The sequence below is a fragment of the Lissotriton vulgaris genome, chromosome 11, assembly GCF_964263255.1.
Source record: "Lissotriton vulgaris chromosome 11, aLisVul1.2, whole genome shotgun sequence".
Taxonomy (NCBI): domain Eukaryota; kingdom Metazoa; phylum Chordata; class Amphibia; order Caudata; family Salamandridae; genus Lissotriton; species Lissotriton vulgaris.
The window spans coordinates 659,880,901-659,906,224 of NC_141699.1; the positions used below are offsets into that span (position 1 = coordinate 659,880,901).

The 25,324-nt window shown below is 45.2% G+C and overlaps 1 protein-coding gene across 1 annotated transcript in view; it reads left to right on the top strand.

Moving 5' to 3' along the window:
• Window positions 1-25,324, top strand: part of DAW1 (dynein assembly factor with WD repeats 1) — a 242,789-nt gene that overhangs the window by 184,024 nt on the left and 33,441 nt on the right. Inside the window, exons 11-12 of the mRNA XM_086944817.1 lie at window positions 1,245-1,321; window positions 18,887-19,049. Of these exons, the coding sequence (XP_086800943.1) occupies window positions 1,245-1,321; window positions 18,887-19,049 (240 nt within the window). The remainder of the gene's footprint in view (window positions 1-1,244; window positions 1,322-18,886; window positions 19,050-25,324) is intronic.

The following is a 25,324-nucleotide window of genomic DNA, read 5'->3' on the forward strand; positions in this document are numbered from 1 at the left end:
CAAAATACTGAGGGGGGTTTAAAAACGGATTGAAGGGGGATGCTCTGCCTCACTTTGAAAGTTTTTTTTTCACCACTGTAAGCTCTGAAAAATTGGATCTAGAGGCACCATTTTGTCCTCCCACCACATTGTCATTTTGACCCATCATTTTGATCAGTCGTGCTCCAGTGTTTGTGGCCAGTTGGGGGAGGTTATTCTGCCTTGGGGTGCATAAAATGCAGGCTGTGACGTAGACGCGCCGGCTGGGCTAAAAGTAGGTGTTATTATCGCAATTTAATTGTTGGATCTGTGTGTAATCTTCTTCCTGATTAAAATTTGGATTGGATTTAAATAATTTTTTAAATAAATATTTCAATACACTATTGATTACAATTGCTAAAAGACTGAAATTGAAACTGTGTGTGGGTTTTTAAAAATAGTGGCTTTAAAAACTATTAGTTTCAAAGGGAGATGCTTTGCCTCACTTTGAAAGTTTTTCTTCCACCTCTGTATATTCAGAATAATTATAGTGTGAACCTGGCCCTAGAAGATTAAAGCACTTTACATCCGAACCAGACTACTTCACACGCATTTATTTCCTTTTTAGGCACAGGGAGGTTAAGTGGTTTGCCTTATAAAACATAGTATATGCTTGATATGTATGTCCTATGCATTATAGGAAAGACTTCCCTTTTTTTATAGTCTGGCACACATTACATTACATCCTAAAATTAGCAAAACGACATGAAATCACTAATCTCACACCCAAGGTTTCATCCTTGGAAATCAGTTAAGACAATGCAAGAGGCAGTGGTAGGGGTCCTGTTGGTTCTTACAAAATAACATTTTGTAGCTCAGTTCACAGTGGTGTGCCTTGTGACAAAATTGTGAAATTATACTCAACTGTTGTTTTTTCATATATTTAGCCACTAAACACCACTAGTTCAGTGTGGTGTTCTTTTAACTTATTTTATCGCTTTAGTGCATATGCAGAATGCAGTAAGGTGTTGCTCTGAACAAGTCAGAGATGTATTGACAAACTGCACGCAACAAATTCAATGCTTTTTCACTTTGTTGTGAGAAATGCGTTTTTATTAAATGTTTAGTGGGGGTGACTATTTTTTAAGAAAGTATGAATTTAGATCAACACTGTAATAGTGTTTAATACAGATTGCTTCGTAGACATTATCTTAATTTAAATTTTTATTGGGGTATAAATATCCAAACTGAGAAAACGAGTCTTTAACATGTCTGTTTTTTCACAGGTTCCGCCAGGGTGTATAGTGCAACAACTAAAAAGTGCATCGCAAAATTAGAAGGCCACGACGGGGAAATTTCTAAGGTATGTTTATCCTCTCTATTTAAGAATTATTAAAACAGTACTGCATTGTTACGCTGAAGTTTTTAACAATAGGCAAGTAGGCAGCCTTCTAATGGAAATGTTGAACCGTCGGTTGGGCTGTCTAATGCCTATAGTACTACTGGCTGGACAGGGGCGTCTCCTTCGTAATGGCATAGGAGCGTCGCCCCACTTGTCAGTCAATCAGCGAAAAATACAATTATCATTTTATTTTCCACTGACTGACAGACCCGATGCCAGTGTAGGGCGGGACGAGGACAGACCATGACAGGGGCTTGAGTGATGGGCACTGTAAAGTGCACATGTCTATTTGGCTGGCCGTCTTAGGCCACGCAAACAGACACGCACACTTAGGTTTCTCCAACCCAGCTGTGTTGCACAGCCGGGTTGGAGACACAGCACAGACTCCTAGGCACTGTCTGAGCGGCAAACCAGGCTGCTCAGACCAATCCTGGCGCTGCACTTATGCTATTGAGGGCAGCGCCCGGATTAGATGGGGAGCCGATGGGCCCCAGTAAATTCTAGGAAGAGACCCGGAGATGAAAACCTCGACAGGTGAGTTTAAAAATATTATTTATTGTTCGCCTGATTCCCCGTTCACCCCCACCCCCACATTTAAGCTATACCGCAGTCTGCACTGTATCTGGCATATCAGTTTCATTAGAATTTTGCCCCATTTATTATTTAATTTGTCACCTTTCTCACATCCCAGGAGCATCATCATTGCAAGAGTGCTACTCACTGAATCAGGGGGAAACATTTTATGATAGGACGCTCAACATAATCGTTCAAGTTTCTGTTTGACAGGCAACACGAGCGCAGAAATCACCATCGCACTGAACCTGCTACGTGTGGGAGAAATGTTGTAGTGAAAGGAACTCCTGTGTATATGCTCCCATGTGGTGCTCGTTTCCTCACTTTTTCTTACTTCTGAATCTCTCTAATAGAGGCCTTCTACAGGATAATGGTGGTCACCTTTTTTTAAAGCAGTTTTTCGTAATTTTATGGTCTCAAAATTCACAGTGTTTATTCTTCAAAGAAAAAGGGTGAATGTCAAATCTTTGTCTCTATTTGTTATTTTGGAAAAGGCGTCAGTGGAGGCGATTATTCTGAATTAGAACTTGATGAGACCCTCTCATCTTTAGGAGGAGCACCACCATTACTGTGATTCTGAATATCAATTGACTTCAAGACATGCAACATCAAAGACTATACCATACTACCCCTGCCTCCATCCCCCAGTGGACTGAAATCCACCCCACTGAATTTCTCTATCTTATATTTTCTCCTGCTTAGAAGTCAAAAATAGAGTAATAAGAATGCTGAACATTGACACCTCTCTTCAAGGGGTCCCGATTTCTGTAATGTTTGAACTTTACTTCCAAAACCACTAATAAGACCTCTAGTAACCAACATCCATTTTCTCACGTTGTAGGTATTACTCACACTTTTCTCCTCAAAAGCAACAAAGTTCGGGTTACTGTATTTAGATCCACTCATCCCTATCCATCCATTCACGAGGGAACACACCTGTAGATCCTTTAATTATCTACTCTTCTCAAGAGATTTCATTCTAATTTATCATTAGTATCTTCATTTATTTTGAGAGGAAATATATCCTTAGGTTTGGTGAAAGAATGCCATACAGTGGTTGTGTATTCTTTGTGCATTGTGTAATTACTACTTTTGGAGCTGAGTGGTACAATTCACGGACCTGTTTAGGGACAGTAAAGAGGATTTCCAAACGATTTTTAAGGAAGGAATAATAGCTTCAGATATTGTGAGGAGGTCATGGCAAGACTCAGGGAGGACCACAGTTAATGCCATGGTGTGCTCCTTAGATATTCTTGGCTGCACCTCACTTCACCCAACCTAAAGTCTCCATGGGAAAGCCCAGAGAATTCCCTTTGTTGTATGTATGCTCTTTGTATCACATGGTGTGGGAGGGAGGTGAAGAGATCAAAAGAAGACTAAGGCAGAGCCTTTAAAGTCTATTGGTAAACAAAAGGGAGGAGTTACATAGGAGCCACCTAGTTTGAAAGGTATAACAGAGGCTTCCCCCATCAGTGGATTTATGCAATCTACTGGTGAAGGCAGCATCAAATATGTGAGAAATTTAGTTTTTGGTTGACTGGGGTGTGTGCCCTGGTCAAGCAGCAACCACCATCCTTACCAGGGTGAGGAACAAGCTAACCCTAAATTAACCTGTGCTCAACCTGCTGGTAGTTTGGCAGAGAGCAGTCAGGCTTAACTTAGAGGCAACGTGGAAAGTATTTGTGCAGCTCTACAAACAGTAATACAGTGAAAACACCACACAAAAGGACCTCACACCAAGTTAGACAAATAGAACTTATTTGCACAAATAAAACAAGACCAAAATGACAATAATCCAATCAGTGGAATCAGAGATATGCAATTTTAAAGATGTTAGTGAAAATAGCACCAAAACGCACAAAGCACTAATTGTGAATATCTGGTCACTCGGGACCGAGACCAAGTCACAATTTCAAGCGGATCCTGATGCAGTGTAGACCAGCAACAGGGACCCAGTTAGGTATACTGAACACAGTACCATAACACCTTGTTTGCGAAGTGCTGCGAGGACCCACGTCGAAGATGCATCACCCAGCCGAAGCAATGCTTCGGTTCTCAGATGTGGCTAGACTGCGATGCGAGTTTCTGCGTTGTAGTTGAGGATCCCGTCAGTGTGACTTGCAATGTGAAGTCCGGTGTTGAGGGTGCGGCACCCAGTTGGGCTTATGCGTCGGGACCAAGGAGTTGTGATGCTGAGCCTGGTGTTGTCGTTGAGGTTGCTGTTGACAAGAGATGTGATGGTCTATGCTGAGGATGCGTGTCGCCATGACATTTCTGAAGGCGGGGCAGGCTGCAGCAGGGATGCAGGGCTTTCCGATGGGTACTGCTCAGCAGAGGAGATGTGTCAGTTTTCTGAATCCACAGAAGCTAGAAGAGCACCTTGAGCTCCCTTCAAAGGGTCCAGGACTGGATGGCACTACTCAGCGGGTAGACTCGCAGATGGCAGTCCCAGTTCAAATGCAAGGTTGTTGAAAGCCTGTTATGTCCTTAGACTTCAGATCAGTATACCAGCCAAGGAGTCACTCTGGGTTCAAGAGATGCAGGCCCAGTCCTTCTCATCCAGACAAGAGGGCAGCAGGTCAGCAGAACAGGGCAGAAGTTCCTTTAGATCAGCAATACAGCAGCGTGGCCGTCCTTGTAGCAGCACAGTAGTTCTTCCTGGAAGAGTATCCACAAGTCCAGAAGTGTACTGAAGAGTTGGTATTTGAGGTCCAGTATTTATATCCAGCGTGCCTTTGAATTGGGGAGAAGCTTCTAGAGGCATGCCTTTGATGTTCACAGGTGCCCTGCCTTCCTGGCCTTGGCTTCGGACTAATTACAAGGGGTATGCAGCCCTTTGTGCGGAAACAGGAATCATCCTAATCAAGTGTAAGTGGGGCTGGGTTCACTTCTCCCTCTCATCCTGCTAGTGGTGGTCCATTCAGTCACACCTAAGCTCCCCATTGTGTGAGACTGTCTAGGAGTAATACACAAAGTCCAGCTGTCATCTACACCCAGTCATGTGACATTGAGGCAGGCTGCAAGCACCAAAGTGGAGTGGTGTGGCTCACTGGTTAGAGGCGGCAGACCCGAGAGCAGAGGACGGCCCGGGACCGGGGTTCAATTCCCGACGCGGCAGGGTTGTGGACTAGGGTCAGCGGACTCGATAATTCTCACCTCGGAGCCTACTCTAACCAGGGATCACACTCCGCAACTCTGGGCATTAGCTTGCCTCATCTCCACAACGGCCCCCTACATACGCCGGGGATGCCTGGTTTCACCTTGGAGATACCCAGTAGGGACCATCTCACAGGGAAAGCCAGGACGGGTTCCCCAGCGGTCTACTGCGCAGAGATACTCCTTCGGGAGTCGATTCTAGCGCGTTAGAAACCCACAATTAATTAATCAAATACCTAAAGCAAGAAAATACCAATTTTCTAAAAGTGGTATTTTCAAAATGTGTTAATTAAAATCTGATTTCACAGTATTTTGGGATTGTCAGAGAAACCAACTAAAATGATCACCTGTTCCCATTCGGAAATGACACATAAAATGGAATAGGATAACTTCAATGTTATCTTTTGGGAGAGGTAGGTCTTGCAGTAATGGAAAAAAGAATTAAAGGGCTACCAGCATATGTAAAACTCTACAGTACATGTCCTGCTTTTCAAATGCATTGCACCCTGCCCTCTGGCAGGGTCGACCCTAGGAGTGACTTATATGTATTAAAAGGAAGGTTTGGGTCTGGCAAAAGGTTTACTTTGCTAAGTCGAAATGGCTATTTAAAACTGCTACACACCAACTGCAGTGGCAGGCCTGGGACATGTTTAAAGTGCTGCTTAAGTGGATCAGTGCTACGGGCCCACTAGTAGTATTTAGTTACAGGCCCTGGGCACTGGGAGTGCCAATTCACTAGGTACTTGAAAGTAAATCAAATATGGCGACTGGATATAAGCTAATCTAACTTGTTTGAAGGAGAGAGAACAAACACTTTAGCAGTGGTAAAGGACACAGAGTCCTAAGGCCATCTTTTTTTTTTTTTTTTTTAAACTTTTTTATTATTATTGCAAGAAAAAACATGGATACAGCAAATAAAATCATCTCGGTCGTATACATATACATAGTTCTCGATAGATGTTATTGTCATTGGAAAGAGAGTTTAAGGGAGAAAAATGAAGAATAAAGAAAAGAAACGAAAAACACAGATGTTAACAAAGCAATTTTACAGAAAATCGTGTCAAAAGAATGTGGCATGTCGGTCTCGCAGTATATTTATCCATTTAGCTAGTGAATGTGCCCCATATTTTCTCCCTTCTTTTTAACGCTTTAGGGCCTCTTAATTTAGCCAAAGAGAGTTCCATAGTGTGTATTTCATTGATAAGGTACCACCATTCATTGATGCTAGGTGGTTCGTTGGAGATCCATGTGCGCGCGATAACCAGTCTGGCACATGCAAAGACGATTGTTAACAGATCTTTATGGATACTATTCGTATCTTGTATGTCCAGCAAGACCAGATGGGAAGAGAGTACAGGCATAGTTATACGCTTCCTGTTGAGGACGTCCATTATTCCCAACCAGAAAGTTGTAAGTTTAGGACACTCATAGAGCATATGCTCTATGCCAGCTGCTTCTAAATTGCATTTTGGGCATTTGGTACGTTCAGTAGAGATATTACCTGATGACCAGCCGGAGATTCTTTGAGGCGTGTAATAAATTTGGGTTACTGTCCTATAATGTTGTAGCCTCAGGTTTGATGACTGGACAACTCGGTTTATTTGTTTTAGTGAACTTTCAATCTGGTTAGGGTAGATGTTGATTCCTAGCCTAGTGGTCCATTTATCTGCCATTTTCTCGCAATCTCCAGCTTGACCTTTATTAAGGATAATATAGCTCTTACTAATAATCGCTTTGGTCTGATTAGAAAAAATAAATTGTAAGATATCTGAATGGTCAACATTCTTAATTTTCTTGTGATTAGTTAAGAAATCTTGTATCTGAATATATTTAAAATATGTTGTCTCATTGATGTTATATAGTGTTTTTAGAGCATTGAAGCTTAGAAGGCCATCAGGACCATAAAGATCCCCTAGCTTGTTGATGTTCTGATCTATACATAAGGTGCAAGCACTATCTGCGAAGATAGTTGGCAGCCCAGGGTTCCCCCATATTGGGAGTTCAGCATTGTAGAAGGAAATTTTTTCAATATCCATAATTTGGTCCCAAACTCTTTTAATGGCTCTCGCGGTCTTGAATTTGACTCTCTTATAGTAATTTGGATCGTGTACCCTGAATAGAAACTTATTGCTATGTGAGCCTAACATAAATTGGTGATAGAATGTGGAGACCTCACTAGCCAAAAGGCTACGTATGCGTTGCATAAAAGAATATATAGAGATATAGAATATATATCATTTAATATTAATATTAATTCAACATCTATCAGATATGTATGGGATGCATGTAAAAGCAGCATCAGAGGCTACACTCAGCAATATATATTCAAGGATAATGCTGAAAAACTAAGGCTAGAAAAAATCACTATATCAAATATTTCTCTAGCCGAGCAACAACTTTCTGACGCTATAACAGAGGGCAGAACTAACATCAAGGAGCTAAGTCTAGGACTTATCTCACTAAGGGCATCACTTAAGAAAACTCTCAGGGAAAAATTCAGTTCCAAAATACACAAATATAAACTCGCACAATATGAAGGTGGAGACAGAATTGGGAAAATTCTGGCGTATAAGGTGGCTGATAAAAAGGCTAAAACTACTATTAAAACTATCAAAGGACTAGACTCTAAAATGTATAGAAAACCAGAACAGATTTTGGAACAATTTGCCAAATATTACTGCCACCTTTATACTCCAGAAATAACACCTACTTCAGAAGCAATTAAATCATACTTAGAGAAATACGTACCTGAAAGTTTGGACACAGAAGTAACAAGATCACTTAGCACTGCAATCTCTATTGAAGAGCTTGGTAAAGCTGTCAAGGCGCTTCCCCCAGGCAAGGCTGCAGGAGAAGACAGTTTACCTGTGGAGATTTATAAGATTTGCGAACAGGAACTTCTCCCCCTACTTAAACAAGTGATAGATTCTGTGGGAGGAACAGGAGATGCCCCTACCTCTTGGCTTACAGCTAAAATTGTTTTCTTTTTAAAAAAGAACAAAAAACCGGAAGAACAGGGTTCATATAGGCCTATTTCGTTAATCAATACCGACGCCAAAATATTTGCTAAAGTACTTGCCAATCGATTAGCGCCTATAATGCCTGCTCTAGTCAATTGCCAGCAACACGGCTTTGTGGTGGGCAGAGATACCACTGCCCACGTTAATACTGCAATAACAGCTTTCGATGTTGCGGCGACCACTCTCACCCCACTCGGAATGGTCATGTTAGACGCAGAGAAGGCATTCGATCGAGTGGGGTGGGAGTACCTCTGGGCAACACTAACGGCGTATGGCATACAGGGGCAATATCTGGGATGGATTCAATCTTTGTATGAGACGCCTACAGCAATAGTTAGCTATTTAGGGAAGAATTCTGATAATTTTCTAATAAAAAGAGGCACCAGACAGGGGTGCCCTCTATCACCATTATTATTCGCTATAGCTCTAGAGCCATTCCTCAACGCACTAACTGCTCAGGTACATATAACTCCAATAGAACATGAAGACATGTGCCTTAAAATCACAGCCTTCGCTGATGACATTGCTATATATACTACAGACTTGGTGCGGGCCATACCTAAAATCATCCAGGAAGCTAGAGAATTTGGCAACATATCGGGATATAGACTTAACGTAAACAAAACACAAGTGATAGCTAACTATCAACCTGCACACCCGATAATAGGACTTTGTCATAATGCTACTTATTTAGGAGTCAAACTCACTGCAAATATCGAGAAAATTGTTCCATTAAATTATGACCCCCTATTCAAAGATATTGACTCCATGCTTAAAAAATGGAACAAAATACCCCTTAGCCTGATCGGACGTATTAATATAATAAAGATGAAGATAGTCCCGAAAATATTATACTTATTTAGATCTATCCCACTGCAACTTAATAAATCATACATTAAGAAAATAGAAAGTATCTGCAGTAGATACATCTGGGGATATAAAAAAGCCCGTCGGTCAATGACGATACTGAAATTACCTGTCGACAAAGGGGGATTAAATTTCCCGGATTTAAAAATTTACTTTCTTGCCACTTTTATGCAACGCATGAGTCCTAAGGCCATCAAAGACAAATTCAGCAAAAACGGGCGGAGTTAAGGCAAAAGGTACGCGGATGACCCTGCAGAAAAGGCCAAGTCCGACAAAATGCATTCCTTCTTGTTTTCAAAGCCAGAACAAATCACCAGGGTAGAAGAAACCAGTATCCCTTAATAGAACTGGGGAATGCCCCACCAACCAGAAACACAATCACTTGACCACTCTGTATAGGAAAGTGCCCCTTTTGTATTGTGATCCCCCGCACACACACACTTTTTGCTCCAATGCTGATGGTTCTGACTCTGAAAGTGCACTGGAACCTGCTGCCCAGGCCCCAGTGCCACTGTCCGCTCCCTAAAACTGATACATGTGAATTGTTAACCCCAATCGGCAAGGACTTTAAGCCCCTTATACGTTTCTAGTATATGATACCAGTGGTACTCAGGGTGTGGGAATTAAAGGGGTCACCAGGGCCTGAAGCACTATTTGTGCCACCCTGAGTGACCTAAGTAAACAGATGACAGCAGTCTAGCCATTGCAAACTGCAAGAGTAGTGCAAACTGCTCAAACTGAACTTTGCCCTCACCACGTGATGCAAGCTCAATGCACTGTTTTTGGTATATGCCAGTCACCCTAAGGAAGGTCTCCTGAGCCCAGGAGCCAGGGGGAATTATATCAAAGGTGAGGACATATAAGTGCAAGCTTAAATGTCTCTATAGTACCCTTTTCCATTAAGGGCTACTATAAGGGATCACCGGTCCACAGGCCAACATGGGGTGGCACCCGGGCAACCTTGAGGTAGCAGCTCTATTAAGATAGTGCCGAAATATGTCATGTTTGGTATCAAACAACGTGCCATATCACCCCTGACACGATTCTCGTGTTGAGGATGATGTGGCATGAAGCCAGGTGTCTACTTTAGATGTTGCCCACCTGGTTCTCCCAGCTTTTCCTGTGCTGCCACCAAGACAGGAATCTGACCCCCCTGCCAGGAGGTGTGAACTCTCTCAGGAGTCAGAAACAATGACCTACAGGGATGGAGATTGCACCTCCCTCCCTGACAGGATAGCTAGTGATGTGGCACATCAAGGTGGTGAGCTTGAAAGCTTACACTGCCTTTGATATGCAACCAGGCTGCCTCCCAAGGGAGGAAACAACCCACCCCCAGCCCCCAGGCAGATTTTTCCATGGGTAGGTGGAAGAATTGTGGAGTCAAGAGGTGAACACCCCTGATTGTTAGCCACACCTCTAGGGTGGGCTACCTGGTCTGTACAACTAAGAAAGGTTTCAGCCATTTTTAAAAGTGTCAGAATAGAGAGTTCTGGGTAGGATGGGTGGCACACACCTGGATGTGGTCACCTCAGGGGCAGATTAGCTGCTGGGGCTAGTAGCCCATTGGCCACTTCCACCCACTCTCCTAACACTCCGAAATCTATGATTTAAGGAGCAAACCTGGTACCAGAACCTCAGTTCTGCTCTGACCTGAAGCAAAGGACACAGGAAAGACACACTTCTCTGCAACAGTAGCTTCACAAACCAGAGGTGTGATACGATGCACCTGTGACAATCTTCCTGAACTGCATGATTGCGTCTTGTCCCACACCAAAGACCAGTTCTTCCAGATAGAGAGACCCCTTTGTGAGCTGAAGGCAGCTCCAGACTGCCATGGACTAGTGGCACTAGTCCTCTGCACACCGCAGGTAAAAACAACATGCAGAAACCCAAGAATCGCTGGCCAGGGGAGCCTTCAATGGATCGGCCAAAAGTAGATGGTCCAGTGCTTTGTGAAAAATGTAGTCCGGACCTCCAGCAAGTTTCAGGCGGCTACCCTTTTCCCATGGACCTCTAGACATCTAAATAACTTCTTGCTGAATTTACTGCTGCCAAGGCTTGGTGGCCAGTCCGGGTTCCACCACCTTTAACCCCTTGCCTGCGGCCGGAATTCCGCTCCTGTGCAGCACATTCCGATCGCGGGCGTGGTCGTGACGGCTCCCGGCCGTCATCAGCACACGAGCACTAAGTGTGCCACGACGGACAGGAGCCGTCACCAGCATGCAAGGGGTTAAACACTGCTACTACTCGAGGGAACCCCAATGCCAGCAGTGGCCTCTTGTTGACATTTTGCACCTGTTTCCTCGCCTGCACAGTGTTAGCATTAAAGCCAGCTCCCCACAGCTTCAGCACCAAGGACAGCCATGACAACTCAGCACCCAGGCTTCTCGAGCCAGGTAAAATTTAAATTGCTTTTGCTGTTTGGTACTGGGACCCGCAACACCTTAATCCTCCTTGGATTCCACGCAACTTGACCTGCTAGTGACCTTTTTTCACTGGTGCTTTTTCCCATTGACCACAATGCTAAAGTTTTGCAGTATTGATTTGCACTGATTTATTTTTGCTTCTAAAATCCATAATTCTGGTTATACTTATCTGATTTATGTTTATTTATGTAGTCCGATTTCTTTCGAGCCATGTCAATTATTTATCGTCCAAGTAGGTACTCTGAACTGCTTAACACATGTTCCACTAGTAAAGCCTGACTGCTCTTTGTCACTCTTCCAGGACTGACATAAGGATTTATTATTGTGAATCCAAGGACCATCTTTGGGGTAATGTGAGAGTACTGCATAGTGAAGCCAAACCTGCATCACTGCATAATACTCCAACTTTCTATATTGATGTTACAGCAGTGGGATCCTGAACTTGTGTTTCGCTGTACCACTTGGTCACAAGTTTTTTTTTTCACAAGAAATCCACTATTGACATTAGACTCAAGTACTATATCAAAATGTTTTTGATTTCTTTATATTGGAATTTCCCCGGGCTGTGTAGACCTCCATTCCATTAGTAAGTTTAAAAGTTTTTTTTAGGTTTTAAAAAGGTCCCAACTTTCAGGTAAAACATTAGCCACAATGGAAGCTAGTAAGAATCTCGACCTGTCAGTCATACCAGCCATGAAAATCCGTGATCTAAGGGTTTTGTGCAAAGCTATTGGCATTTAGTTACAGAATAGCAGCTAGTAAGGAGAACATTGAGAATGCTGTCAGCTCCTTTGAGAAAGAGAAACTAGAAAGGGAGGTCCATTCCTCAGAAGAAGACCTTGCAAAAGGTGAGGATGATGCCTTAACCCAGATTAAAGAAGATGGGGAAGAAGGTGAAGACCAAACTTCTCCACCCTTTCCCAGAGCCCCTTCACCAGGGGGAAGTGATAGATGTCACTCTAGCAGACTCCCCTACTGTTAAGGCGGTAGTAAATCCTGAGGAAGAGCTTGATCTCCTCTCACTAGAGGAATAGAAGATTAAACTCAAGGAATAGACACTAGCCCTTGAAGAAGAAAGGGTCACGATTGGCCTGAACCCCAAAGATAATGGTGGCAGCAACCTTAATAGGGAAAAAGAGGAAATCTTTGCCCCTAAGATCCACTAGAGGGATTGTCCCCAAGTTTAGTGAGGGTGATGATATTGACAAATGGTTTGCTATAGGTCACCAGCTCTGGGGCCCTCTACTGTGGGAGTTATCTCAGTGAAGGGCTGAGATAGACTTTAGATCCTTAGGGGCTCATTAGGATGGCGTGCGGACTCAAGTCCATCTGCCATCCTGGTGTAAACCGGGACCATCCGCCATGCATGCGGCGGTCCCGCACCCACCATCAGGACGAGACTGCCACCATGGCGGTCAGATCTTGATATTTAACATTGCGGCGGGTGCTGATGACAGCAGTGCCCGCCCTAATGCTGAAACACATGTTTAACTTTGTTCCCTGGTTTTCACATTTACTTGTACAGTCACATTTATTTGTATATGTTTCATGTCACAGTTATTTCACTCAATAATGAGATGTGTATCTTTGAATGCCTTATTTGAAAATTTAAATGAGGTGCATAAAACAGACATGAATAAATGCTAAATGTTAAGCATTGTACAATGTCTAAATGCATTGCTACATAGTCTGTTGAAATAAATAGCAGATTCTAAAACTGGTGGCAGGGTACCTTTGTTCTTTAAAACTATTTCACGTTCCACCCTGCCCCCATAACGAACGCAACCCCTCTCTTGATACACCGCAATGCTGAAACAGCATGCTGTGAATTTCGCAGCACTACATTGCAGGCACCATGCAGTGCCTGCTACGTTGTGCTATGAAATGTTGGGGGATACCATGGGTACCCCCCAAGTGCACCCTCACCTCCCCCAACAATAGGGGGGCAGCAACGGGCCCCCAAACCCAATCTCCGCCAGCCTTTCCATGTAAAGGCTGTCTACAGGCAACATCATAATTTGGCGGACGGTTCCTGCTAGGCACCGCCGCCATATTACTGATGAAGACACGGTTTAGTGGCAGATGGTCTTTACGACCCTCACGGTAACAGTGAGATTCCCCCGCCAACCTGATTTGGCGGGAGAAATTCGCGATCAGAGGACGGAAGGACTGCCACCGCAGGGCTGGCGGTGGCTGTCCTTACGCTAGCCTAATGACCGCCTTAATGAGGATGTGTCTGAGTCCGATCAGCATATGAAGGAGACCTTGGTAGAAGGATTTGGACTCACCATAGAGGAATACAGATTGAACTTTAGATACACCCATAAAGGTCAAAAACACACACAGGGGTAGACTGTGAGGACTCTTCAGTCAAAGCACTAAAAGGCTGGATAACAGGCAATGAGGTGGACTCTTATGATGGGCTAAATAATTTAATTATGAAGGACCATATTTTGACTAATTGTACCACAGAGAAATTGTATCAGCATTTGGTGGATTCCAAGTTGTACTGTCTCAGAGAGCCAAAGTGTCCAGACAGAAAGATCCATGGCAGGAGTGACCAGATAAACACTGCTCAAACTTCCCAGCAGGGGAAAGATGTAATCAACAACAACAATAAAAATGAGTTCTCAAAAGGCCTCCAAAGTTCTTCTCTGGAGGGTGGGCCTGATATGTCTCCTATACCAAAGATAAGGGGTATCAGGGTAAGAACTGGGACCCAGCAAAGGCTTCCGGGGTATATCATGACTGTCATCAACCAGGATATAAGAAGGCAGCCAGATGCAGCATGCTCCAACCCCCCCCCCCGTGGTAGACGGACAATTCAAGGGTTTGGCTAGCATAGGAGTGGGGATAGAAGTGTACTCTGGAAAGACCGGAAGATAAACTGAGGCTACTTTAGTTTCCCTGGGTAGGGTGGAAATTGAAGCCCTGGCTGTCTTACCTCTAAGCATGGAGAAGTATAGACAAAGGCCAAATATCAATGGGACTGGGGCAGAGGCTCTGAGATATATAGGCGCCAGTGACACTGTGGTGGCAACTAGACAGGTTTCTCCAGACCAAATGATACCTGGTGTTTGTCACCAGGTGACCACTGCGTACAATTAGACTATGCTTCATCCAATGGCCTTGGAAGCTTAAAGTGAGGAAGGGTTACTAGCCCAAAGAAGATGACTGTGTCTCCTGCATCTCAGTGGAGTGTCTGTTGGGAAATGATCTGGAGACGTCTGCTTGGGCAGAAGTTGAAAGGAAGGCTCATGCAGAAGTGCGTGTTACCATAAGAGCACAAGCAGCACATCAGGGAAGTCATGGGAGCTTGGAGCCTAATGGAGCAAGGCTCCCAAAGCAAAAGATAGGGCAAGAAGTCTGCTATAGCAGCTTCAAAGAAGTCACAGGACCAGGAGGAGAGTTCTCCTGAGGAAGAAGCTCAGGAGGGAACTGCAGCTGAAGGAGTCTGGCCTGACCTGGCAGAGCTCCTAAGTGAAGGGGACCTGCCAGAGAGGACTGGGAAAAAGTCATCCCCAACTCTTGAAGGCCTTAGGCAGCAAGCTGCAAGGCAAGAAGAGGGAGATGTCAGTGGGATGCACAGGGTCTACTGGGAAGATGGGCTTCTGTACACTGTGCCAGGGACAACCAAACCAGGGGCAGCCAGGGGAGTGGTGGTCCCCCAAATGTACAGAGTTTATTCTGACCTTAGCACACGACATCCCCTTAGCTGGACATCTTGGACAAACCAAAGCCTGGGAAAGGCTGGTTGCCCATTTTTATTTGCCCCAGTTGGCTTAAAAAGTGACGAGGTATTGTCACTCCTGTGCCACCCTTGAAGCCAGTGACATGACAAGGACACAACCAAATGCTCACTTAATTCCACTTACAGTGGTTGGGACTCCCTCTGAGAGGGTAGGGATTGACCTTTACCCCAAACTGCATGTAGGAACATATTCATTCTATAAGTAGAGGGTCATGCCGCTGGATACCCAGAGGCAATGGCCCTCATGATAGTCACTGCTCCTGTATTGGCAAGGGCCCTTTTTGGTATCTTCACCAGAGTGAGGTTTCCTCAAGAGATGGGCTCTGATAGAGGGACACATTTCATGTCTGCATACCTGAAGGCTGTGTGGGATGAATGTGGTGTGAGCTACACCTTCACTACCCCCTATGACTCCAAGACAAATGATTTAGTTGAGATATTCAACAAAACCATGAGGTGTATGATAATTGGCCTGCCTGAAACACTCAGAGGGAAGCGGGATATCCTGTTACCTTGCATCTTGTTTGCCTACAGAGAGGTGCCACATAAGAGAGTTGGCTCAGCCCTTTTGAACTTCTGGTTGGCCATTCTGTAAGGTACCCTCTAGGTTTGGTGAGGGAATGCTGAGAGAAACCTCAGGCTTAACTTAGTGGCAATGTGTACATTATTTATGCAGCAGTTCAAACAGTAATAATGTAAAAACAAAGAGCAAGGAAAATTCCACTCCAATTTAGAGTAAAATGTAATAAATTATTTGACACCAAAACGACAAAAATCGAATGAACCAGAGACTTGCAATTTTAAATATTTGGTAAAAATACAGTCTAAAAGCATAAAGCGCCAACTGTGGTTATTTGGTTGTGCCAGATCAGTACAAAGTCACAAGTTCAGTCCGACCGCAATGGAGCATGGGTTGGCTACAGGGACCAACTTAGGCCCAATGAGCAAGAGCACCTTAAATCCTGGTTTACGGAGCAGTGAGAAATCTCGTTTCGAGGATGCGTTGCACAGCGACCAGTCCAAGGAAGCTGCGAGGCTAGAATGCTGAGTCCTCCTTCATCTTCAGGGATGCTGTTGACAAGGGGCATGCGATGTGAAGTCCTACGTTGAAGATGTGTCGTGCATTGGCGGTTCTGAAGCTGCAGGGCTGCTATGCGGAGTACTATGTCATTGATGCCGTCGATGCGGGGCTTGCGATGTGAAGGCTTGCGTTGATGTGCATCACGCAACAGTGGTTTCCAGCGGACTGCATGCTGCGATGCAAGGATCGAGGATCGTGGGATCGAGGATGTGTTGCACTGTGGCAATGCCACTGCAGCAGTGAGGAGATGCGCCGCTCTGCGTCGATTTTTCTTACAGGATCAAAGCTGGGCTGGCAGAGCACCATCAGACCCACTTCCAAGGGTCCAGGACTGCAGCAGCACCACTCACAACAAGGAGAGTCCAGGTGCTGGATTCAGGATGGTTGGAACCTTTTCTGTTCCTGAAGCTGTGATCCTGAGGCCAGCCAACTAGCACTTCAAGTCACTCTGTTGGTCCTGGGATCAAGATGCAGGTCCAGTCGTTTTCACTTAGGCAGCAAGGCATCAGGGCAGTGGGGCAACAGAGCAGCAGTCTTTCTGGCAGAGTAGTACAGCAGTCCTGAGTTTTTCACAGGTCCAGGGGTGTACTAAAGAGTTGGTTCTGAGGTTCCACTATGGATTTCTGGTGCCCACTTTGAAGTAGGAAAAGGTTTTGGAGTTTTTCACCCCCAGAGGTGTTAGAAATTTCCTACCTTCCTTCCCTGGCCCCACCTTGCCTGGGATCAGAGTAGACTAGGTCAAACCCATTATCTCAGACATAGTCTTTGTGATGTGCAAGTGTGGTAGGTGACAGCTCCTCCTCCTTATCTAGTCAGAGATAGCCCATCCTGGCTACACCTATGCTCCTTTGTCTCATTGTTTGGGAGCAATATACAAAGACCAATTTTAAGCTACACCAAGTCATATGACCCAGAAAACAGGCTGCAGGCACCAAATGGTTGTGGCATGAAAATGACAACTTTCTAAAAGTGGCATTTTTAGAATTATGACTTAAAATCCGACTTTACCACTAAGGAGGGGTTTAAGTTACAATTCTTTAGACACTAAACTTGACCACCCTACCTGTTCCCAATTGAAATCTATCACTTATTAAATGTTGTAAGTTAACCTAATGTTATCCTAGGGGTGAGGTAGGTCTTGCAGCAGTGAAAAACAAATGCAATAGTTTTTCACTATCAGGACATGTAAAAGTTAAAAATGCATGTCCAATGTTTTAAATACACTACAGCCTGCTCTTTGGGCTGTTTATGCTCTACCTAACGGAGATTTATATGCATTAAAAAGAAAGTTTTTTTGTCATGTCGAAATTGCACTTTAAACTGCACTCACAGGCTGTAATGGCAGGCCTGAGACATTTTAACGGGCTACATAAGTGGGTGGCACAATCAATGCTTCAGGCACACTAGTAATGTTCAATTTACTGGTGATGCGTACACGAGGGTGGACTTTACTAGGCGCTTACAAATACATTACATTTGTTAATTGAATATTGGCCAATTTCATAATGTTTACAGGATAGCGCATAGGCACTTTAGCACTTTTTAGCATTGGTAACATGCACAGAGTGCTAAGGCCAACAAAACTGAGATCAGTAAAAATGTAGTAGTTAGGTAAACAGTTTGAGAGAAGCCCTCCCTCAGTTTGAGTCTAACACCTCCACTCAATGCCACTCCACTCCACAAAATACCACTCCCAGCCACACATTGCCACTTCACTCAGTGCCACTCTACTCCATGCCACACAGTGCCACTCCACTCTACTCAATGCTACATAACTCCATTCCACAAAGTGCCACTCCACTCAACCTAAGCCACTTCACTCAATGCCACTCCACTCAGTCCTGCTTCACTCTATAGAATGGCACTCCACACAATGGCACTCCACTCTGTGCCACTTCACTCAGTGCCACTCCACCCAGTGTGACTCCACTCCACACAAGGTCACTCAGTTCCACTCCACATAATGCCACTCCACTCCACACAATGTCACTTTATTCCTCTCCACACCTCACAATGCCACTTCTCTCTACACAATGCCCACACCACACAATGCCACTCCACACCACTCCTCTCAAGGCAATTCCACTCCACTCCACCTCACACATTGCCACTCTGCTCTACTCTACTCCAAGACTGTCAATGCCACCCCACTCCTCGCCGCACAACGCCACTCCACTCCACACAATGCCACTCCACACAATGCTACTCCATGCCATGCCACCCCACTTTGCTGAAATAAAGGCCATAGATATCACTTAGGTGAGACCTGCTGGCTTTGCCAATACTCGTTTGTTAGAAACAAATCAGCTGGGTATGATTATTGGCTCTTTTGGTTGTTAAATTGCATTTTCTGAGACTGAAAGTTCAGCTTTAAATAAACATGCCTCGATTGTGGGAAAATGGTGAATTAAATATATTGGTGAAGAGCAGGTATGCTCAATCAGATTGGAATTTCATTCATATTTTGGTCACAAGATTGAGACTGATAATCGAGGAATCAAACAATTTGTGAGCTTTTATATATAATGCAGTCTCTGGGTGAATTAAATATTATGGGAAGTATAACAGTAGGAAACATTTCATTCAAGACTAATAACCATATTGGAAATTAAGTGCATTGTTGTGCTCATTTGTAATTTGTTTTCATTTAAGATTTGCTTCAACGCCCAAGGCAATCGAATACTAACAGGCAGTGCTGATAAAACAGCTAGACTTTGGGATCCAAATACTGGACAGTGCCTTCAAGTACTGGAAGGCCACACAGATGAGATCTTCTCATGCGCATTCAACTATGAAGGAAATACAATAATTACAGGTAATGCACTTTGAAAGTTTTATTTTTATTGAAACATTGAAACTAGGCAGAAAATATATTTTTTCCTTAGTGATTTCATGTAGCTTTTCTCTTACTCTTAATAACATTGGTCAGTAAATATTTGTATAGTATACAATAAAAATACATTGCTTAATAGTACAGATAAGATATAGCTTATTAACCAGATCATCATTTAAAAGGATGCCTGGTATAGTCCAAATGCAGTGATTGAAACCTCTTCCTTTCAGGTTAGTTGAAGATCTCTGCAGCGCTAATCATTGATCTAGTTCATGGAATATTAAACAGTTTAGAGTACTGAGGTTAAAAACACTATTGCGAATATTGACCCCTTGCGCTGAGGAACTCACCGGCTGCTGTCCAGAACGCCATTCTGCCCTTGCTATTCTGCTTGCCTCCCCGTATCCCTGGAGGGATTGACCGCCCGCCGCGTGGTAACAGCTTGCAGCACCCGCTTCGCGGGTGCCACTGTGAGGCGTGGGGTTGAGGCTGCTGGAGTGCTGTCAGCTGCGGAAAGGAGGAGGGAACACCGGAGCAAACTGAGGGCGCGAGCTGCAGGGACTCTCAATACCAGGAGTCCCTGCGCTGCACAGGTGTGCACGGGTGCGCCCCCAGCAAGACACGCCCCCCGGCCGCAACGTTATAAAACCAATGGACAACCGATCAGCGGGACGCGAGCGGGACGCCGAGCGAAGCCCGAGCAAAGGGCGGGCAGTCTGTGGCAGTCAGGGGCTGACAGTGGCTGGGCTGGGCCACCTCTTTTACATCCATCGCCTTTGGTCTTAATTCTCGGAGTCCACCTGTGGGTCAACAGGCCACCATGTCAACCCGCTCTGGTAAAGCTCTGAGGGGTGGGGGAGAAAGTGCCACAAGGAACACCATAATTGGCACAATGGATAAATTCATCACCAGGGTGGCTGCGGTCATCGAAAAGGAGATTGTGATGACGGAACGTCGCCTCTCACTAGACTCCTTTTCTTCCAAACGCTCCTCCCTGGGAGCAGTTGCACACGCCCTGTCCCCAACCTCCAACTACCCTATCTCCCCTTTGCCAGAGACTGTGTCCGCTGAGCCACGGATTGTAGCTATAGAGGCAGGCATTGACAGGATAGAGAGTCTAATCTCTAATTCACCTAACCTGAGTCATAGTCCAGCTGCCGTGGGATCTAGGCTTACATCACCTACGGATATCACCCCAAGCTACAACTCCCAACTTCCCAACGAGGCTCCCACTTTAAGCCCTAAATTGTCGCCTCCGGCACGAGTTTCTCGGGCCCTCAAGAAAAGGAAAAGGGTTATCAGCACCAGGAAAGGAAGCCATTCATCGCTCTATAAGCGCCCAAGGACACAGCCTCACAAAAGTCTTATGCACCTAGAAGCAGGAGGGCCAGCAATTCCAGGGAACACTACCCCTTCGGTTCCAGTAATAGAAATACCATCGCCCCAGCATTCGGCTACGGTACCTCCTACATCCCCAAAAGAGGGGTCTTCCCTAGAGCACTTCGAGAATCTGGTTAAGGCTCTGTTGGTACCGCTGATTGACCAAGTTAAGAGTCTGGGGGATAGGCTAGATAGATTTGAACAGACCACCCAGGATAATTTCTTCTCCCTGAAGTCCCTAATTAAATTGCAGTCAAGGCTCAGAGACGATACTGCAATTGGGAGTGAGGGGAAAATAAATTCAGTAGGCCCTCCACATGGACACATACCGGCCTCACCCGCTTTTGCACAAGCTAGTGGAACAGCTCCAACACCAGTACCAATGGCAACTGCAAAACCGGTTAAACAGTCCACTACTACCCATGTTGTTCAGGTCCATGCTAGTAATGCCCCAGCAGCGAGAACAGTTAAACCTAACCCCGCTCCCAAGAAGCAGCAAGATAGAGGGGCAGGTCCCATTTCTAAACCACCTCCCGCTGTCATATGGATACTTCATTACATATATTGCGTTAAGTTAGCATGAGTGTATTACATGTTTAAACAGCCGGTTTGCCTTCGGCTTCAGTTTTGCACACGACACATACTTGTTGTTGTAGCTTTCACCCTAGAAGCGGTGAGGTGGTTTATTTGAGAATAATATGTTATTTCTATGCTATCAGCTTTGCCTGGTACACTTGGTACAACTGTCTGCACACTGAGAGCTGCACACTCTAAGATTAACCTAACACAAGGTTGCTGAGAGGCCTGATCCTCGCACCACATTAGACATAACACAAATAATGTTGATGCCAACATTTTGGGCTCTACGCGGGTTTAAGATAGAGTTACACGGAATGAACGTAGACACTTGGTGCTGCGCATGAAGAGAGCTGGTAGCTGTTGATGTGAACTGCTCCTACTGACATTGAGAGGTATGGGGCCGCCCTGCTAAAGCCCGAATGAGACCTTCTTATATATAAAATAATATACTAGATAGGGTGCGCGAAATATAGGTGATATCGATTTCTATAGGTTTTGCATTATAACATGCTAGCACCTTTTGCTTACTATGGATTAGTGACTATGCTGCTGACTCTGATTTTTATAATCTGCATTTTGGTATTATACAAGATACTGCGTTTGAGAACTTTGCATTGAATAATAAATATTTCAAACTTGCACTTGTGTTCTTTGACTCCCAGTTTTGGTTTGAAATGATTATATAACGAAAGAGTGTTCATGTGTTCCACGATTCCTGAGGTATTCTAAAGATCATGTTCTGGTTTGTCTAAGACATGGTTCATTCCATAATGATCCATGAGACACTGTAGCTAGCTAGGTAAGGAGATTTCTGACACTGAGATGAGTTTTGGATCATCCTAACTCACTGAGGTTCTAGATCTCTATGCACAGTTCTGTGGGAGAACGGAAACCCTGCTACATGGCGCCCAACGGATTGGTTGGCCGTATTTCATGACACTCGAGTAGTATATCATTCAATCCTTAACACCTTCATTCCCGTTTCCGGTAAACGGTGGTGTCGGAAAAACCTACCTATTTTTGAAATAGGTCTTTTCAAGCTTGAATTCTACTTTAAACGGTTTCTTTGAATTACTACCCAGTTGTGCTACAAAGTGTTCTTTGTCTTTTTTTTCACTTCCGGTGCTACCATGGCCGTGGACATAGCGCAGCATAGCCGTGTCGCGGTTCGCGACCACTTGCGGGCATATAATGTCCCAGCGGAAGGTTTGGCTGTGGTTCTAGTGGTGAGTGCGGAACACGCGTACCTGTACGAATTGTTTTATTCCTGGGTGACGTTTCCGGAAGTAAACGCTAATTCGGGCGTCTACCATTCATACACTGCCTCGGCTGTACCGGCGGCTTATGCTCCGTACAGGGCACTGGAAGTACCTATCGATGCTTGGCAGCACGGAGTTTGGTTTGGTGGCGTCCTACCCCACTCTTTAACGGCTCCGAGGTTAGGTCCGTTGTCCATTCCGGGCACAGCCTGGCCCGCCTTGGGCGGATTTACTCCTCATCCTAATCGCGCCACTTGTAATGTGGGTGATTTGCGGCGTGTGCATGATGTCGCGGTTGACGTGATTAGAGCGCTTGTTCATTACATTGGTCGTAATATACATGGCGCAGCCCCCGCAGGTGCGCAGCTTCGAGCGGAACAGGCTGGTTTGAAAATCAGTCCTGTCATGGTGAATTCCGTAATGGGCAGAAAGCCAGAAAATAAGGATGATTTTCCTTACTGGCTTGCCGAGAAATTCGACCAGCTGGAGGCTGTGTTTCCTAATACGACTCCGGGTGAAAAACACCGGATTCTTACGCTTAGTTTACCGAAGGATTTAGCCCCTGAACTTGCTGACTGTGAAACATGGGGTAAAACTTTTGCAGCGGTTTACTCGAGGTGCTTTGGCACACCGACAGTGTCGAACCTGTCTGCGATCCTCAAACGTGTTCAAGATGATCACGGACCTGAGTCGGCGGTTGAGTTGGGTATGCGCCTGAACGGTTCATTTGAGACAGTTTGCGGTATTATCCTTGCCAATGTAAAAGGGGATGCTGTGAACTTTCAGGTGGCCAATGGTCTGGCGTTAGTTCCCGATGCCGAGAAACCCCGTCAGCTGGCAAAAATTATTGTGGCGGCTTATAAAACGGTTGGCCGCAATTCTAAGGGTGCAAAAGTTTTTCTTGAAAAAGAAAAGAAGCAGCCCCAGGGACAGTCTTCGGAAACAGGTGGACAGCCCAAGTCCAAAAAACAAAATTGGCCTAAAAAGCAGAATCAGGGTAAGCAACAACAACAACAGACACAGGTTTCGAGTCCGGCGCCTTCACAACCTGCGCAGTCAGAGCGAGTTTATGAATTGCGCGATCGCGCTACGATTAAATCGCCTGAAAGATATCAGGCATCTGACCAACGCTCTCCTCGTTCCTTTCAGGACTCATCGGCTCCGTCAACCGGTGGTGGAGGGGGCGGCAGGGGCAGGGGTGGCCAGCAAGGACGTGGCCAGCCCCGCACACGAAGTGAAGGGGATCAGCGGGACGACTCTACGCCAAAGAGACCGCAGTTTGCCAAGAAGAAAGTCGCTGACTTAACGGCGCATCGATATGCCCCAGATAGTGAGAACGCGGCTTCGGAATCTGACGTGGGCTCTGACCTTGCTGGACAGCGCGGCGGAGATTACCATAGTGAGAGAGGCCCTCCGTCCACTGTTGAAGGTGACAGCGACTGAGACTTTTATTGTGATTGAAACAGCTGATACACATGTTGCTCCCCCTGAAAGACTTTTTGAAATTGTCCTGTTAATTGAAGGTGACATGCAGCGAACTGTAAAAGGGGTATTTTGGGAAAATCTTTCGGATACGTATGACATTTTGCTTTCGGAGGCTGACTGGCCCCCACCTTTTGTTCTCGCAGCTCCGCGAGGGGAGGAGGTAATCCTCCCCAGTTTCGCGCACACTGTGCCGAGAGTGGAAGCGCTGCATTTTGCAGAAGAGTGGGCTCTGGCGCTTGCGCCGGCTGTGTACCGGAATCAGTGTGGCTGGGATAAATTGTCCCCTAGCCATGAGATTCCGTTACGGTCACAGCCACAGCCACAACCCCAATATCCCATACGGCGTGAAGCTAAAGCTTCGGTCGCGGCTATCCTTGAACAATTGGAATATCAAGGTGTAATTGAAACGTGTGTGTCACCGATGAATAATCCCCTTTTTACTGTTAACAAGCCGGACGGCTCATATCGTCTGGTTTTGGATTACCGGCATTTGAACTCGCATTGCCGTAACTGTGCAGTACAGAATACTCACGGCTCTGCCCTAGTGAATAGTCTTGAGCGTAAACGGTTCAAAACCACGCTTGACATTTCCAATGGTTTTTATGCACATAGATTAGATGGTCTAAGTTCCCAATGGACCAGTTTTACGTGCGGCGGCGTACAAAAAAAGTTTAATCGACTCCCAATGGGATATAAAAATAGTCCTGGAGTGTTTTCCGCCCGCATAGTCTCTCTTTTAGAGAGTTTCGATCCAGTTGCATGTTCATATGTGGATGATATTTATCTCACAGACGACGAGCTTTGGGTGCATCTGTGTCGAGTAAACAGCATAATTTGTAACTTTGCAGACATGGGTTACAAGTTTAACTTTGCAAAATCGCACATTGCGGAGTACACAGTGTTGTTTCTAGGTTATGAACTTAACCATGAAGGAAAGGGATTGGCTCCTCAGTTCCTGGAGAAGTGCGCGCAGTTGCGCTCTCCGACAACGCTGAAAAAATTACAGTCTTTACTGGGTTTTTTAAATTTCGGGAGGACATACATTCCGGAATATGCCCAGCGTATCAAGCCTTTATATGCCTTGGTACAACCATCTTTTTCCAAATCATGCTGGCTGCCTGAGCATTCGGCCATTCTGCAGTCCTTGCAGGCTGATATGCTAGCTTCTGACTACTTACAGACTCGTGATAACCAGACCAACCTGGTGATAAGAATTATCCCTGGGACGGTGGGTTTCACGTACCTGACTTTTAATGAAGGGGATACTGTACCTATTGCTTACAAGTCACACTTGTACACTTCAGCTGAACTGCGTTTTTCCACTGTGGAGAAAGTTTTAACGGCTGTGCAGATGGCAATTCTTAAGGAACGTGCCCTGTCGCAGGGAAAGCGCATGTTGGTTGTGACCCCGTGTCCAGCCTTGGAGGCGGTCACGAAAGCCAGTGTACCTAATTCTAAAGCTTTGCACCCTCGGTGGATTCAGTGGGCTACATCCTTGACATCTCAGGATGTCACGTTTATTTTTGACGCCGCCTTACGGTCGCAGGAGTATTT